Genomic DNA, 19,267 nt, shown 5'->3' with positions numbered 1-19,267 from the left:
CTCTTTCCTATCCAATTCCACTTTCTTCTAGGCTCAACTCAGGTGCTACTTCTTTCATAAATTCATCTTTGACTATCCTGTTATGGAATCGATCTCTTCAGATTCCTCAGATCATTGTGTTGAAAACACATTTTAAATCAGTTATTTGTGTTTCTTCATATTGTAGTTTCTTTCTTGAAAAAACTTATAGGCTCAGAGGATCATGGATTTAGTTCTGGAGGACACCTATGGGATCATTAAACACCATAGTTTTAAAGACTGAGGAGAACTGACTAGCCTAAAGTCACCTAGGCAGTAAGTAGAGACTCTCCCACTTAATCCTTCTCCATTGTTTCCATTTAACCTTGATCTTATCCAGATCTTGATCACCTGCCTGGACTAACATTTTTAGAAACAGTCACAGGCAACAATGCTTCTTGTGACTGAGAACCAAGAGTAAGAGTCTTCTTATTTAAAGGGCATGGCAGTGAGTATACAAGAAGTTGCTTCTATTCCAGCCAGCAACACAAATACCTTCTCTGGAAAATCTCTAGAACTATTAAGGGACTGACTCCTGAGGAACCTGAAAGGGAACAAAAGCAACTTGAAGGGGGTAGAAATGCCTTCATTTCATCAGCATTATAGAACTGGGAACTGGAAGAGACTTTCGAGATCAACTTGTAGAATCCCTTCATTTACAGATAAGAATTGGTTAAGGTCACACAAAGTGAGGACTCAAACCCAGGCCCTCTGGTTCCAAATCCAGTGATCCTACTCATTTTAAGCAAGTTCTCTTTTAAAGTATTCCTTCCTCTCCAGGCCCCAAGCCAGGAGTCTGGATTCTCCATCTGCTGCTTTCCACAGTGCTCCCTGGTCTTGGCTCACTGTAGCCTGACCACGCACCAGGTACACACCCATTCATGGACTGAGAGCACCATCCCATCCTTGGGCAGTCAGAGATTGCCCTGAAGTACTAAGATTATTCGAGGGCTGAGCTGAAAAATAGACAAGGAAAATCATGAGTCTGCGCTGATGGTGTGGGGGCAGGAGGGGGGGCGAGGGATACTCTGGTACCTTACTTGATCACCCGGAGTCTGTAACATGATGCTGCTGATTGGGGGGCCATCTGGCAGAAAGAGCTGAAGTGTCCTCTGGGGCTCTCTGCTGTGCCAGGGAGGAGGGCTGGGTTAAGAAGCCGCTCTTGAAGATCACATTTCAGACATACTGCAATAAAACAAGCATCAGAGGAAAGGATTAGGGTCACAGCCTCCCTTAGGGCATGCAATTAGGAGACATTAACTGCCACCCATTCCTCTTTCATAGTTCAAAGAGCACAACTGCCAAGGGCTGGCAGCAGGTTGGCAAGGGAGAGAAGTAATATGGACTGCCCGAAGGCAGGATTGTTTGGGAGGAAGTAGGGGGCTGGATGACCCCCCCCCCCTGCAGCTAGGCTGTACTTGCTCTCCAGGCTTTAACAGCGCGTTCTCTTTGATGGATAATGAGCTGGCACAATGGGAACCCTGTATTGCTTTGGCACTTATGAGGGTGATCTGGCTTTTTAATCTGTCTGTGGGGAACATGCATCTTCTGAGCGAGGCAAAGCCAACATCATAACCTGCCGTGGGGCCCTCTGCCAGTTACCCTCAGAAGTTTCCTCATGCAGCTGCCTGTGGCTGAGTTGCTGTAAGGCAGCAGAAATGGGAAGGCCTGGAAAGCAGAAGCCAGTTAGTCAGCTGATGCTACCGGCTCATCGCTAGCTCTTGTTGGGACCAAGAAGGGAAAACGAGGTCCTGGAATACTTTATTTTTTAATATTTAATTTATTTATTTTTAATACACATTGCTTTATGAATCATTTTGGGAGAGAAAAATCAGAACAAAAGGAAAAAACCACAGGAGAGAAAAAAAAAAACAGAAAAAAAGAAGTGAACATAGCTTATGTTAATTTAATTAGGTCTCCTTAGAGAAAGATGCAGATGGAGTTTTCTATCTAAAGTTTATTGGGATTGTGTTGGATCACTGAACCTCAGCGAAGAACCAAGCCTTTCATAGCTGATCATTGCACATTCTTGCTGTTACTGTGTACAATGTATTCCTGGTTCTGTTTGTTTCGCTCAGCATCAGTTCATGTAAATTTTTCCAGGCCTCTGAAATGCTTTATTTTTAAAGTGTTCCTGGTAGAAGGATTGTTTGTCCATATGTTTAGAGATGAAAAATCTTTAGAATTGGCTCAGAGGTAGGATCCAAATGAAGGAGGTATTACAGTATTCTTCTGAGTGATGGATGGTAATGTTCTACCATGTTCTAATTCTTTTTTCCCTCCATTTAAAATTATTATAATTTTTAAAAATTGGTAATTTTTGGTTTTCCTTATTCCATTGTCTCTGATTGTATACCCCACAATCAGTAAAGCAAAACATTAAAAAAAGTGATTTAGACTGCTTGCACATGCAACTTCATGTTAATAGTTTTGTCTGTTAAAACAGTGGGTATATGTTGTTTAAATATCCACATTGTCCCATGTTTTTAATCTAAATTCTGATGCTATTTAAAATGACCTTCATTTACAAAGTTGCGGTAAATGTGTCTATTTTTCTTTGATTCTGCTTGATTATGTTACATTGCTTTATATAATTCTTCCCATATTTCCTTGATTCTTTTGATTCTTCATTTTTTGTCATTCCTTATGACATAGTAATATTTTAATAGTTCTACATCACATGTTCAGTCATTTCTCCATCACTAGATCAATAGTTTGTTTCCAGTTTTTAAACTACATTTGTAAACAGCACTACTAGAAATATCTTTTTGCCGATAGGTTTTTTCTTGTTGTTTATCATCTTCTTAGATGTAAAAACCCAATATTGACATCACTTGCACAAAGATTATAATAATAGATCAACTTTCTAACTTTTTTTTGTAAAATTCTAAATTGTTTTCCATAATGTTGGATAAATTCACTGTTCTACAAGCAGTAAATTAGTTTACTCCCTCTTCACCCCCAGGATACCAATACTCTACCAATCCTGACTTTTCAATCTTTCAATATCTTTGCTAATTTGATAAGCTAAAGGGCTACCTTAGCTGTTTTAATGTTTATTCTCTGATTATTTGTGATTCTAAGCATTGTTTTATATCATGATGATGATCATCAACCTCAAAAAAGATTGATGGTATAATTTTTAAACTACTTGGGTTTTTCACTATGGAAATTTGCCCAATTGCTAGGTACACAGGAAAAAAAAATTAGGAACCGAAGGTTGAAGTTGAATTCTTTAAAGGATTATTAATGTCAATGTTCATAAAGTCACCTCTTTTAGCCACTTCTGGTGGATGGGAGAAATATAGACAGTATGCTTGCTGTGTGGTGCTGGGTATGGGTAGATACCATTATATTATAGATACTTTATTTGAGAAAATAATTGGTAGGCATTGGAGGTGAATCCCATAATAAAAAATAGAATTGATTATATTTTAACAGACAGACCAGGACTTGTTATGGATGTAGAAGTTTATCCTTAAATGGTGTCTGGGTATAGGCAGACTGACAATGTATTAGAGCAATGATTCTAATTAATAAAGAGTCAGAAGAAGAAGAATGAGAAAAAAGATATGGAACACACTTGAAACAAATTAATCTTGAACTATTTATATAAATAAATGATAATAAAAGATGTATAATAGAAGAAATGACACTGACATATTTTATTTTATATCAACATTTAACCAATGCAAATCAATTGACAAGAGATTTTGTCAGCAAACCTTAGTCAATAAACCATTGGCTTACTTGTCAAGTTGAGAGAGATGGAAGCCAAAGGTTTCCTATTTAAGATGGTATGTGTGTGTTTACATATACATATTCACTTATAAAATCTTATTAATTATGAACATGCAGTCGTTTTCAATTGTGTCTGACTCTTTTTTGACAACATTTGGGATTTTCTTGGCAGAGATACCAGAGTAATTTGTCATTTTTTTCTCCAGCTTGTTTTACAGATGAGGAAACTGAGACAAATAGGGCTAAGTGGCTTATCCAGGGTCACAGAGCTAGTAAGTATCTGAGGCCAGATTCGAACTTGGGAAGATGAGGCTTCCTGACTTTAGGACCTGTACTCTATATCTTGTGCCACTTAGCTGATGACTGTTACACAATTTTCCTAGCAATTTTTGAATTCTTTCTCTAGTATCCCACAGTTCTGAGTTTATTAAAAATTAGGCTGCATTAGGCATTTCCTCCAAAGTCTTGCTTATTTTATCTATTCCACTGTCAAAGCACTCAGTTTTCATATTTAATACCATAATCTTGATAATTACTACCTTATTACTACTTTTGTTTTCCTAGGTATTTTTTGTCCATTTATACTTGTATATGACATGCTATTATTATTTTGTTTTAATTCTACAAAGTACCCTTTTGGTAATTTGAAAGGCAAAGAGGCAAATCTACCAATTAACTTGGCCAGTATGAACTTTTCTGTCATTATCAGTGTGGCCTAGGCAAGGTATCAAGTATCTCTGAACTTTGTGAAGTCTTTCTTCATTTCTAGGAAAATTGTTTTAGAGTCATATTATGGATTAAGAATTGCACAGAAGAGTAAGGGATGGCTGATTTGCAATATGTATTGTTGGAAGGGACATCCACACCAATGTTTGAATATTTAAGTTGCATTTATATAAATAACATGTGGCTTGGTAGAATAACAAAGATACTTAGCATGCTTTTTAGTGTTTCTTTAAGTTATATTTTTCCTTCTATCTCATTTTCATAGTTTTTGTTAGTAATATATGGAAATGGTAATGTTTTTCTGTGTATTTACTTTGTCTCCTGATACTTTACTAAGGCACTGATTTTCTCTTTTTTGGTTTATTCTGTAGGATTTTCTAAATCACCCATGCTATATTCAGTTTTGTTTATACTCTATCCGATACCCTTATTATTGTTGTTTTCTCCTACTGTTTTAGGCCATTAGCCCTAGCACTAATACAAATCCCATTTCTCTTGGCCCAGATCAAATATAAATATGCTTTGTAACAATTTAATATTTAAATACATATATATCTTTGGATTTTAAATCATTTTACATTTTCTATCATGTTTTCCCACATATCTCTCACAAAGCCTTCCTTATTATAAGAAAAAAAAAGAAAAGCACTTATTGTTAAGCACTTTCCAAATATTTCTGATCCTCATTACAACTTTGAGAGATAGGTACTCCTCCTCTCCTATTTTACAGCTGAGGAGACTGAGGCAAATAGAAATTATGAGTTGTCCAAGAACACAAAATAAGTGTAAAATTTAAGGTCAGACCCTCCTGATTCCAGGTCTAGCCCTGTATTCATTGCATCACCTCCCTGCCTCAGCAAAATAAAGAAGAGAAAAGAAAAAGAAAGTTCAGAAAAACTAAGATGCCAAAAAGTCTGTTATATTCAGTGTCCCATACTGTGGAGGTATGTTCTCATATTCTGCTTGAGGCTGAGATTAATTATGATGATTTCAGAATATTCAGCTTAGATTTTGTTGTTCTCTCATTTGTGGTCATTATGTGTATTACTTTTCAGGTTCCTTTTGTGTCAGTTCATTTAAGCCTTTCTATGCTTCTCCATATTCATCTTATTCATTGTTTCTTACAGCACAGTGATATTTAAGTATATTCAAAACATAACTGGTTCACTATTCCCTAATCAATAACCAAATCCTGTTTTTTTCCCCTTTCTGACATGAACTACGGCCTGCATCTTTCAGTCACAATTACCTCAAGTAGTTTAATGTTTTTCATTTCTTAATTCAACTTTATTTTGATTTTGATTCTGTCTCCTCTCCCCCCTTCCTTCCCCATAGGGAAGGCAAGAAAACAAAAATTCATTACAAATATAGTCATACAAAATACATTTCTTTATTAGTTATATTCAAAAAACAAATAAGGAAAAAGAAAGAGGAGAAATCATGTTCTAATTTGCACTCTAATTCCATCACTTTTCCACCTAGAGGTATGCAGGACATTTCATCAAGAATCCTCTAGAATTTTAATTGGTCATTATGTCTTTCAAATTATCTTTACAACATTGCTGTTACTATATAAATTATTCTCCAAGTTCTGCTCACTTTACTTTGCATCAATTCATATAAATCTTGCCAGATGTTCATCTAAGTCTTCCCAGATTTTTCTGAAATGATCCCGTTCAACATTTCTTTTAGCATAATGCCGTTCCATATATGACAATTTATTCAGCCATCCTCAGTTTTCAATTGTTTGTCACCACAAAAAGAGCTGCTGTAAACATTTTTTTTTTAATATTTGGGTTGTTTCTTGTTTCTTTATTCTCTTTGGGGCATAGATTCAGCAGCAGTAGTGTTAGATGAAAGGACATGTATAGTTTAATAACCTTTTTGGAGTATAGTTTCAAACTGTTTTCCAAAACAATTGCACTAATTTATGGCTTTGCTAACAATGCATAAAAGCCTTATTTTCCCACATCTACTCCAGATTTTTTTATTTTAATTTTTTCACATTTTAGCCAATCTGAGATGAAACCCCAGAATTATTTTTAATTTGCATTTCTACAATTATTAGATTTGGAGTATTTTTTTTTAAAGCCATTGAAAAGGCAATTCCAATAGACATGGGATGGAAAATGCCATCTGCCTTCATAGAGAGAACTATGGAAACTGAATGGGGGTAGAAGCACAGTATTTTTCTTTTTGTTGTTGTTGGATTGCTTTTTTTTTTCTTTTTTGTAGTTTTTCCTTTTTGACCTGCATTTTCTTGCACAACATGACAGATACGGAAATACGCTTTAAAAAGTCGCACATATTTAACCTATATCAGATTTCTTACTGTCTTGGGGAGGGGAGAGGCAAGGGAAGGACAGAGAGGAATTTGGAATACAAAGTTGATGTTGAAAAATAGATGTTGAAAATTATTTTTATATGTATTTGGAAAAATAAAATACTATTAAAATAGTCCATTGGTAGCTTATATTTCTTCCCCTGAAAACTGCCTATTCTTAACCTTTGACCATTTATCATTTGGGGCGAATTTTTTTTATAAATTTGATTCAGTTCCCTGTGCATCTCAGAAATGAGACCTTCATCAGAGAAACTTGTTCCAAGGATTTTTTTTTTTGGCCCAGTTTTTTTTTTCTTTCTAATTTTAGCTGCATTGGTTTTGTTTCTGCAAAACCTTTTTAATTTTATGTAATCAAAATTACTTATTTTCTGTGTACATCTATCTCATTTATGTAGATCTTAGAGGTAATTTTTTCCTGTGTTCCACTAATTTGTTTATGATATTACCCTATTGTGAGTATCTATTTGTAACAATCTAATTTTATGATTGAGCTCCACTTCAGTCCCTTCTCTTCTTGCTGCCCGTGCCAAAGCTAAATCCTGGGAGTCTCCTTTCACTGATATAGTCTTAAAAGTATTTTTTATTCACTTTTTCCTAGGTATACCATATAAGTATGTAGTTAAAGAATTATTTTTCAAAGTGCGGCTAGGTGTTCCACCTGGACCAATGGGCATTGGTCTTGGAGCCAGGGGGAACTAAGTTCAAATTTAACCTCAGACATTTGGCACTTAAGAGTTGTATGATCCTGAGCAATTTATTTGACTCTAATTGCTTCAAAAAGAAAAAAAATCATTTTCACTTTCCTACTTAATATATTTTTGTTTGATTAATTTTTATGTGTGGCACTTAATTTCTTTTTTCTTCTTTTAAGTAATAGCTTTTTATTTTTCTAAATATATGCAAAGATAGTTTTCAATATTCATTCTTGCAAAAATTTGTGTTCCATATGTTTCTCCCTCTTTCTTCCTCATCCCCCTCTCCTAGACAGCAAGTAATCCAATATAGGTTAAATGTGTGGTTCTTGTAAACATATTTCCACATTTATCATGCAGCACAAGGAAAATTGGAGCAAAAAGGGAAAAGTAAGAGAAAACAAAACAAGCAAACAACAAAAAAGTGAAAATACTATGTTATGATCTACATTCAGTTCCTATAGTTCTTTCTCTGAATATAGATAACTCTTTCCAACACAAATCTATTGAAATCAGTCTGCATCATCTCACTGTTGAAAAGAGTGGCATTTAATTTCAAGAAAAATTACTGAATTTCTTCCAACTTCTTCTCTGTTAATATTCAGATTTTGTCCTATTTTCAAGAGATTCTTTCCTTAAATTTTCAGCCTTTATTTTTTTTTTCAGGGACCTTTATGCCAGTTTTGACTTAAAGGTTACAAAAACACTTATTAGTTCCTTAAGAATATTAACACTTAATCCTTCTCTGCATGCAATTGCTGACTACTTTGTTTATATTTAATGTGTTTAACCAATTTTTATATCAAAGGTTCTGCCCAGTTCTGGATTTGTCTTCAGGAAATGACCAAAGTTTATGATATTATAAAAGAATCACTTTTCCATGTAGGAATTGCCTTAGTTTTCCAGACTGTCAATCTTAGAGAACAGACTATTTCCCATTGCTTTTCAGTATATCACATTCTGGTCTATTCTTTCATTTCCTGTTTTTTCACCATCTGAACAGGTGCTTGCTGATCTGTAGTTCACTTCCTCTTGGCTGCTTTCAAGATTGATTTTCTCCTTGATTGCAAAACCCTGAAATCTGGTAACTATATTTCTGTTAAACTCTTTATGTTGGCAGCCTATAGATCCTAATAGATTTGTCCTCTAAATGCTGTTTTTAATACTTCTGGGCAGTTTCCTTATTATATGTCCTTTAGGTTGTTGGCCTCTATTAATTTTTTCTGAGAGATCTATAGTTCTAAGATGCACCTCTATTGCTTTGGCTTGTAAAGACTGGGACATATTTTTGTCTCCTTGACATATTTTTCTCATCAAAAGGAACTGACGTTTCATTTTGGCCAGAAGATGGAATGAATATTTGTGGAAAAGGGAGATAACATAGAAAAATCTGCTCTCCAGAGAACAGAGCATGGTGAAAAAAAGTGACTAGAGGGACAGGCAGGGAGAATGAATTCAAGTATAGGAGGAGGTGGAAGGGGAAATGGATTTCATAACTATGTCTATTTTATATTTTGCAGTATGATGATCGCTGACTATTATAGAAAAGACTTCTTGAAAAAAGCTAAAACAAAACAACAACAAAAACCAGCTAGAGTCAAGAATGCTGTAGTATATGATTGTGATGGAATATTATTATACTAAGAAATGATAAGCAGGATGATTTCAGAAAAACCTGGAAAGATTTGCAGGAACTGATGCAAAGTGAAGTGACAGAATCAGGAGAATGTTTTACACAATAACCATACTGAATGATGAAGAATTGTGAATGACTTGACTATTCTCAGCAACACAATGATCCAAGACAATTCCAAAGGCCTAATGATGAAGAATAATATTCACCTCCAGAGAAAGAACTGATATTGTCTGGATATAGACGAAAGCAGGCTAGTTTTTCATTTTTTCTTTCTTTCTTTTTTATTTGAGACTTCTTATACAAAATGACTAATATGGAAATGTTTTAGATAACTGCATATGTATAACCTATATTTGCTTACCATCGTGGGGAGGGATGGGGGAGGGCTAAATTTGGAATTCAAAACTTAAAGAAAAATCAAATATTAAAAAATTGGTTTTAACATATAATTGGGGAAAAATAAAATATCATGTTAAAACTAAAGAAAAGAGCAGTCCTACCCTTCTTTGCTCTTTACCTTCCTCTTCTGAACATAGCTCGATATTTTTGTGTTGTCAGCATTTTCTCTCTTTTTTTTTTTGCAATCTTGGTTCATTTTAGATTTTAGGTTTTTTTGACAGTCTTTTTGTAGGTTCATCCCATTTCTTTTATTTATCCGTCTGAATTTTGTACATGTACTTTTAAGTGAGTCAATTAAAAGACTATCTGTGAATTCATAGCTTTATCTTTAGACAAGCCTTCTTTTCCCCCTAATCTGTGATTGTGGATGGAATAGGACTAAACCTGTGATTCACTGGCGCAGGAAACTTCCAGTGAATAAACTCCTTTCATGAATGTTGGGAGGCATCTTCTCAGAATACTGAGAGTTTAAATGATTTAGTCATACAACCAATAAGGAGCCAACTTTCTTTTTTTTTCCCCCCTCTGGAAAGTGTCCAGTATGTGTGTGTGTGTGTGTGTGTGTGTGTGTGTGTGTGTGTGTGTATGTATGTATATATATAAAAAGTTATAATTATATATATATGTATATAATTATAACTTTTTATTGACAGAACCCATGCCTGGGTAATTTTTTACAATATTATCTCTTTCACTCTCTTCTGTTCCGATTTTTCTCCTAGGAGCCAACTTTCGACTTGAACCAATATCCTCCTGATTTCAAAGAGAGGCTCTCTATGCATTGCACCCTGCTGTCTCTACAATTTGTGATTTTATTATTAGAATTCTGTTTCTGAGAGCCTCATCTTTCCCAGTGGATTTCCTTTGAGAATCTCTGGCCATGTATCTTTTATTCTGAACTCTTTAAAATCTGCTTTCCAAAAGCTCAAGGTACAAATCTAGCAATATACAGGAGTCCTTTTTCAGGCAATTATTAACTCTACGATGACAAGGTTGTCTGGTTTTTCAGGGACCATTATGGAAAGTGGCCCAGTTTGGAGTAGAGTTATTTTTGAAATCAGCTGAAGGAACAAAGGAGAAACAGGGACCAGGATACCACGGGGGAAAGTCCAGGGAATTCAAGCCAGGGTTCCAGGCAGAGCCAAGACAATGGGAAGGGCCAAAAGGACCTAAAGGAAATTCCTCTGCTCTCATGCTTGGCTACTGCCCGTACCAACCCTGAAACCTTTAGGGTAGTCAGTCCTGAACAGTTCCTGTCATTTCCATATCACTAACTTCCTTGTTAGAATTAAGCCCAGAGAAGTAGTTCCCTTTGTTGCTTCCTCTCTCTGCTGAAACATGAAGTGGTCAAAAAGACAAGTTCAGACTTCCTCAGATGTTTTGCTTTTAGCAGAAGAAATCTTTCAGCTTAAGCTTATAGGGGAGGAAACATCACAAAATTCATCTCTATGTGCTACAATACACTGAAGTCCTTTGCTAGATACAAAACTACAAACTCTACCTATGTTTGTGTCATTGGAAATGAGAATTTAGAATCAATTGGATTCCAGCAGTTCTAGCAATTGGAAATCATTCACCAGTCTGAGTCAGACTGATATTCAAAATGACACTTCTGAAGCCCTATAAGATTGTGATCCATATTAAGAATACCAAAAAATATGAAATTATGCTCAGCATTGCTTATAAAATTAGAATAATAAATATTTCACTGTATAATAATTCTTTAATATAACACTTAATGATTTATGAAGTGATTATTTTCTTTATAAATCTTTTTCAATTGGTAAGCTATATAAGTGATATATACTGATATATACTACTAATAATCTGAACTTTTGATGCACTGGAATCTCCCATTCTCAACTATGCCATTTGCTAGCCATTTTTTCCTATTGTTCACCATGAGTTCTATACTATTCTTACTAGTATAGAACTATAGTTCTATACTATACTATATCATTCTATATTATTCTTTTCTTGTATATATACTGAGGATACTGTACTTGGTTCCAATTTGACACTGGAGAAGCTGCTGAAACGTTGTGAAGGAAGGAGGAGATGGAGATGCTCTTGGTCTGTCCCACTGTTTTGTAGCCAAGCTTTGAAGAAACTCTCTATGCTCACAGTGTCATTTTCAATGATCTGAAGGTCAATCTCAGTTCCCAGAATGGAACACTCTGTAAGAGATAGAAATAATTTTCAAATTCATTTTCTAAGTCTCTCATATAAGATAACAGAAAACACAAATCAAAATGCTTGCTCAGTATGTGATCTAAGGAGACAAATGATTACTTTTTATTTGTATAGCTTCCCATATTCAACAATTAGTTAACCTATCTTTTGCTAAGACTTTCTATACAGTCAGCAATGTGCACATAAAAAAAGCGTTGGCAGTTATGTCAGTAAGTACTTCTTGAGATACAGTTGCTTTAAGGTTTGTTGGGGTTTGTTCAAATTTTTCCAATCAATGGGTGGGTATATTGGAACATAATTCTGATAGTCATAAAGAAAAATTATCTGGAAAAAATCAAACTAATATGCACTAGATATTGTGGGGGACTGCAAAGGAAGAAAAGACAATATCTGGGTCCTTAAGGTCTTATAATCTAGTTGAGAATCAGATATGACAGTTTATAATTATATGCTAAATTGTGTAGTACATGTTACAAGTAATATAGGAATGGACAAAAGAAGAGCAGCAGAAGACAAGGGCTGCAGTAGTAAGGGGATTTTTCATGGATAAGACAGTACTGATTTCTTTCAATGAATATCTACTATGTGAAAGGACTATGCTAGATATTAAATGGATAAAAATGTTGTTAAAATATTGATTCAGCCTCATTGGTATTCCATGTCATTCACCACAATGACAATCCCAAGCCTTTTCCACTTTCCTCAAATCTTCAACCTCTTAGAGAAAGGAAAGGGATGGAAATAAATATTATATAGCATCTAGTATGTCTTGGTAGAGGTATCTCCACTCCTATTCTTAATAACATGTAGCTTAACACTGAGCTAAAAAAGAAAGGGAGCTCCTTCAATTCTCCTCTGCTTTTCAAAAATTGTTTATATATATATATATATATATATATATATATATGTATATATATATATTTCTGCCTGATTCACTTCTATCAGATTAATTCAAGTCAGTAGGCCCCAGTGAACTACATCCCAAGACACTGAAAGAAATGGTAGATATGATTGCTGAGACATTGTAAGCTTTGGTCTTTGAAATATTATGGAGGAAGAGAGAAGTATTGTGGATCTAGAAAAGGGCAAAGGTTGTCTTGATTAAAAAAAAGAAAGAAAGAAACCAATAATGGTAGGTGGAGATTACAATCTATAAGCCTATAAACTCTGTATTTTTGGCAAAATTCCAGAATGGATTTCACTTAAATTTTTTTGAAACTTTTGAAAATTCAGTTTACTTTAATTTCTAGTTGACCAGCATTTATTTTCTTTCCCTCTCACACATTCTCAATCAGAAAATTATTACCCTTGTAATACTACGTATTGTCAGGCAAAACAAATTCCTGCATTGTGCCTGTCCAGAAATATACATCAGTGGGTTTAATGAATGTTATAGATACAGTTTGCCCAGTTTTTGACAAAGTATACAGTCGGTAAATGACAAAGGATTTCATATGCAATCCTCTAACTTTCCATTTTCCATTTGACAAAAGCTTCTTATATAATTCTTATGGATATGACAGAGAGGAAGAAGGACTAGACATAGTTAAGAAGATTCAGAACTGGTTGAATGGCTAAACTGAAGAGTAGTCATAGATGGATTAATGTCATTTTGGAAGGAGGTCTCTAGTTGAATGTCTCAGAGATCTGTACTGGATCTTGTGGTATATAATATTTCCTTTTATTAGTGATTTGCATAAAGGCTTGGATTGTATACTTATTAGATTTTTAAAAATTAAAAAAAATAATTATAACTTTTTATTGACAGAACCCATGCCAGGGTAATTTTTTACAACATTATCCCTTGTACTCACTTCTGTTCTGACTTTTCCCCTCCTTCCTTTCACTCCCTCCCCTAGATGACAAGCAGTCCTATACATGTTAAATATATCACATATATTTATTAGATTTGCAAACAACTGGATTGATCAGGGAGTTCTTCATTCAACTCAATGAGTTTATAGGGAGGTAACCCTTTGAAACTTTTGATTTCATTTCTTTATACAGAGTGGACACATCTACTGGGATCTCATTTAGAGGATGAAAGAGATTTGCTTGGGTTTCAGTGAATGAGGTTACTCCAAAATGAATTGTTTGGTTTGGAACCATCCCTAGAGCCTTAGAGTTGTTACTAAGATAACTTAGTAGGGCCCCATTTTTAGTTGATGAATTATTTTGGAGCCATCTCTTTTACTCTGGCCTATTAGAGAGATGACAGACCACTTAAAACTGCAATTTGCCTTTCCCCCTTCTGTTATCTCTGGAGAGATAGCCTAATAGTTCTGTTCCCAAGAGGTTGTTAATGATAACTTTGTGCCATGGCAGAAGGAGGCATGTGCTTTTTGCATGGGATAGGAGAATTTCTTCAATAATGTTAATTCTGAAAATGATTTACCAAAAAAAAAAAAAAACCACCTTTTTTTACGTTAGTATCAGAATCTGGCCGTTAGCCAGAGAAGGCAGAATCCAGGCATTCATTCATTTGGCTAGAGATGGGTGATTTCATGGGTAGATACAGATTTAGGGTTGTCTTACAAAATAATCTAAATTCAGGAATCCAGGAATTTAGCCTGCTGGGATTTCTCTCAGGGAGATTTCCTATGTCGTGTGCTACTGAAATTCAGTTTTTAAGAGAGAGAGAGAGAGAGAGAGAGAGAGAGAGAGAGAGAGAGAGAGAGAGAGAGAGAGAGTGTAATATCCAGGCAAGCTTTCTGGAGGATCTTGGGATCAGCCTGAATCTTTGGTCTTAGTGAAGGTGGCAGGATAGCCACCATGAGACTTGTTAAAGATAGAATGTCTCTTTTCCAGTTCTTCTCAGTCCTTAAATAACCTATTACAATTACATCATTACAGCATACTGAATATGTGTGAGCTAGAGAACTATTATATCACCATACTAAGTACTGGTGAACCATCATCTCATCCATTCCACTGAATTAACACGTTGTTGTAAATATTCTTATTTCAAGTATACTTCTCCAAAGTTCTGGCCCTCTACAAGAGAGAGAATGAATAATTCTCAGGCATCATTAACTATAGAGATTAATGGCTTCTGAATAGCACCTGAAGACCAAAAATTCAGGTCCTGGGCTTTTATTCAAGAAAGGGCAACTTCCTAAGGACTGTGCTGCTTTGAAAAAAAAAAAAGATTATCCATTTGGCCCGAGTTAAAAGGAGAGCATGGGGGGAGATAAAAGACCTGAGATATTGGGGTTTCTATCCCTCAGGAATATAAATCTTCAAGACTGTCTATGAAATGGAAGAGAGACTTGTAGTGTTGTGGCTTTGCCTGCTTAGCTTCCCCAAAGTATATTTCCTTTCTGGGAAGAGTCCAAACTACCCAGTGACAGTAAGATCATAAGGGGAATTGTATGGGAAGGTGGGGCCCACCAGAGAGAGGACACCTGCTTTTATTACTTGTGAGCTCTTGCAAATCCTTTATGTGTTTTCTGCATTTATTTATGGATTTTTGTTAGTCCTTTGTATTTTGTACATTTTATTTGGGATGAAACAGAGTCTATCCAAAATCTGATAATACCTTTAATGTCCTGAAAGCTTATAGAGATACTGAGGGTCCTATCACCCACATCAGTGGTGATTGAGCTATAAACTATATATGCAGATTTCTGAGAATAAACTCTGGACACAAATAATATGAGCTGAAGAGAAAGGAACTTTTTAGGGTGATGCCTAAGATGAGATCACATTAATGAGAACTCAGAGCTCTAGGCTGGAAAGGATAACTAACATACTGAATGACAGAATCAGGATCCCAAAAAAAGTATCAACAGACTAGAACAATGGGTCTGATTCTAGTGATGAAATTTAACAGGTATAAATGACTCTTAAACTTGGGTTCTAAAAATCAACTTCATAAATACTCTAGTCCTCCTCCTGATTCCAGGGCTAGTGATCTGTCCACTGCTCTATCTAGCTGCCCCATGAAGTTATAGTGTATACAAAGTACAAAGTATATAAAGTCTACAATGATTATTCAACAAAGGATACACTGTCATTTAAATACATAATGATACAATGTTTTCTTAAATCAACTATCACACAGGAAAGCTGCCATCAAATTGTTCCCAACAAAACAACAGCCTCAGCCTTCTCAATACTTCTGGTAGAAACACTTAAACAATGTAATCTACTATTCCTTATGTAAAACATCAATGTAGCCATGAGTACTACTGGAAAGCTACAAGTGAAAGAATTTTAATCTTCTCAATACTTCTAGTAGAAACACTTAATGTAATTTACTATTATTTGTGTAAAATATCAATGTAGCCATGAGTACTAGTGGAAAGCTACAAGTGAAAGAATTTTAATCACTGTAAATTACTAGGGCAATAAATTGATAGTCAGTACTTGATGCATTCTAGTTGAGCTCTTCCCATAATTCCATCTTTGGGCCCCCTAGATACTTTCAGGATCAGTTGTTTTTTTTTTTTTAATTTTATTTTATTTAATAATAACTTTGTATTGACAGAATCCATGCCAGGATAATTTTTACACGACATTATCCCTTGCAATCACTTATGTTTCGTTTTTTCCCCTCCCTCCTTCCCTCCCCCCCCCAAGATGGCAAGCAGTCCTATATATGTTAAATATGTTATAGTATATTCAGGATCAGTTTTGAGAAATTGAGCCAATGCAAGGGCAGAGTTGAGAGCATCAATTAGATTGGAGGTTCAAGTAAATGAGAAGGAAAAGTCAGTTTTAGGATTCTAAGGGGTCTAGCCCAAAGCTATACCATTCTGAAGAGGTGCTTTGTATGGGCCTCCTGAAGGAGGCCATATCTTTTTGCCATATTCTATGCTCTAAAGTGGCGCTGACTAGCTCTTGGACTTTGCAAAGACTTGTGGGAGGGGAGTCTCTGACTTTTGGTGAGGGGTGTGGTGGGATATTTTGTACCAACTATTCTTACTGGATTACCTTGATAAATATCCATTTTTAAAAGTTTAGCTAGTTTACTGATATCAATTGAGAATCAATGACATGCTCACTCTCAGGGGGAATTTTATGAACTGCAGTTCCAGAAGAACACCCCCAGCTCCTCAGGGTTTCCCAGAAGTCAGAGGGGAGACATATGAAATGGCTTTCTAGGCACTCTGTCTAGTATAAGGAGGAATGCATATAACATTTCAGACCTTTTTTTTTTAAAAAGTATATAATAAATTCATTGAGCAAGTTCATTCTCATTCAAGTTGCTCTTTAAGACTCCTTTTATATGCTTTCAAATGCTTCAATGATACTCTTCTTTACTTCTTCCTTTTTTGGGGTAGGGTGGGAAGGTAGGGAATCTCTATCTATAGCTCTAGGCCAGCTAGGTGTCCACATAATATATACACTGGGCTTGAGTCAGGAAGGCTCATCTTTCTAAGTTCAAATCTGGTCTCAGACAATGTTAGTTAAGTCATTTCACCCTGTTTGCCTCAATTTCCCCAACTGTAAAATGAGCTGGAGAAAGAAATACAAACCACTTCAGCATCTTTGCCAAAAAAATTCCAAATGGGGACACAAAGTCAGACCAGACTGAAACTACTGATCAATAATAACAACAAATCTATAGCTTTATTTTTCCCCCCCAAAAGAAATCAAACCAAAAAAATCTTTGTAATAAGCATAGCTACAAAAACCATAATTCACATATTTATCATATAGAAAAATTTAATTCTCATTCAGCATTACTAGTTCATCAGTTATTTGTTTGGAGATGGGAAGCATGTCTTATCATTGATCCTCTGCACTATAGGGGCCAGAGCTCTCAAATCTTTCAAAGTAGCTTTTTTTCTGAAAAAAAAAAAAAACATTTTCTTTTCCCCCACACGTAAAGGCAATTTTTAACATTCATTTAATTTTTTTTTTGAGTTCCAAATATTCTCTTTCCCTTAACTCTTCCCCCTCCCCTGAAACAGTAAGCCATTTGATTTAGGTTATATATATAGAGTCATGTAAAACATATTTTTATATTAGTCATTTTGTGAAAGAAGAAACACACTAAAAGGAGGAAAAAATGCAAAAAATACAGAAAGCAAAAAATAGTATACTTAGATCTGCACTCAGACTCCATTTGTTTTTTCTTTGGATGTGGAGAGCATTTTTCTTCATGAGTTCTTTGGAATTTTCTTAGATCATTGTATTGCTGAGATTAGCCAAGTCATTCCCAATTGATGACTATCTCCTCAATTTCCAATTCTTTGCCACCACAAAAAGAAGTGCTATAAAGATTTTATACAAATAGGTCCTCCCCCCACAATCTTTTTTTCTCTCACTTTGAGATACAGATCTAACAGTGGTATATAGCTGGATTAAAGTGTGTGCATGGTTTTATAATTTTTGGCATAGTTCCAAATTGTTCTCCAGAATGGTTGGATCAGTTACTAACTCTACCAACAGTGTATTACTGTTCCAATTTTTCCACATCCCCTCCAATATTTATTATTTTCCTTTTCAGTCATATTAGCCAATCTGATATATATAAGGTAGTACCTCGGAGTTGCCTTAATCGAAGTAGCTATTTTTTAAAAGTTGCAGTCATAGTTTAAGTTGTTTTCCTAGTTCTCATTTTATCTCTCTCAGTTCATTAGATCCACTGATAGTGTATTTCTGAGCCCACCTTCCTATATCCCTTCTAGTGGTTACAATTTTCCTTTTGTTATTTCTTTGTCAATCTGATGGATGTGAGATGGAAGCTCCTAGTAGCTTTAATGGACATTTATCTTATTATCAGTGGTTGGAAGAATATTTTTTCATATAACTTTTCACATGTTGGCAAAAATGTTCCTTTGGGAACTACCTGCTCATATCTTTTGATCATTTATCTACTGAGAAATGGCTGTTGTTATGTATTTGAATCAGTACCCTCTATGCCTTGGATATTAGACCTTTATCAGAGAAATTTGCTGCTGAAATGTTTTCTCAATTAACAGCTCCACCACCTACTATGTTGCAGATACAGGGTAAATTGTAGTAGAATCACAAAAATTATTTTCAAGACGCAACAGTCCAACAGAGGAGATAATGAACAAAAAATAGAAAAAGAAGTCCAGGAAAGATTTCTTACAGAAGGTAGGTCTTTTAATTGAGACAGGGAAGTCCCAAGGATGGAATGAAGAGGGAGAAAATTACAACCTTGGGGGACAGCCAGAGAAAATGCTGGAATCTGAAGATGGAGTATCTTGTTCAAGGAACAGCCAGGAGAACAGTATCATTGGATTTTAGAGTGGGAGGGGAGAGGGAAAGTAAGAATTCTAGAAATGTAGGGAAGACCTGGATTATTAAGGATTTTAAAAGTCAAGCAGAGGATTTTATATTTGATCTTGGAGATAATAAGCAGCCACTAGAGTTTATGTCATGATATTTTCCAGAACTACATTTTAGGAAGATCAGTTTGACAGCTGAGTGAAGAAGAGAAATATTTGAAACAGGTGGATCCACCAGCAGCTACTGTGACAGTCCAAGCATAAGGTGATAAGGATTTGCACTAGAGTGATGGCAGTGTCAGAGGAAAAAAGG

General features: G+C 35.2%; 1 protein-coding gene and 1 long non-coding RNA gene across 2 annotated transcripts in view; one reads left to right on the top strand and one right to left on the bottom strand.

Annotated features, from left to right (window-relative positions):
- The window catches only part of M1AP (meiosis 1 associated protein), a 97,604-nt gene that overhangs the window by 15,450 nt on the left and 62,887 nt on the right, over nt 1–19,267 (bottom strand). The window contains exons 4-5 of the mRNA XM_051964312.1: nt 11,560–11,733; nt 1,059–1,203 (exon numbers count right to left, since the gene is read on the bottom strand). Of these exons, the coding sequence (XP_051820272.1) occupies nt 1,059–1,203; nt 11,560–11,733 (319 nt within the window). The remainder of the gene's footprint in view (nt 1–1,058; nt 1,204–11,559; nt 11,734–19,267) is intronic.
- Nucleotides 8,515–9,263, top strand: LOC127539894 (uncharacterized). The gene is made up of 2 exons (XR_007948045.1): nt 8,515–8,605; nt 9,042–9,263. It is a non-coding gene; the product is annotated as an uncharacterized LOC127539894 (long non-coding RNA).

Source organism: Antechinus flavipes, chromosome 6, assembly GCF_016432865.1.
Source record: "Antechinus flavipes isolate AdamAnt ecotype Samford, QLD, Australia chromosome 6, AdamAnt_v2, whole genome shotgun sequence".
In the NCBI taxonomy this organism is placed as follows: Eukaryota; Metazoa; Chordata; class Mammalia; order Dasyuromorphia; family Dasyuridae; genus Antechinus; species Antechinus flavipes.
The sequence above is the reverse complement of the archived record's forward strand: the minus strand, read 5'-3'. Positions and strand labels throughout refer to the sequence as shown.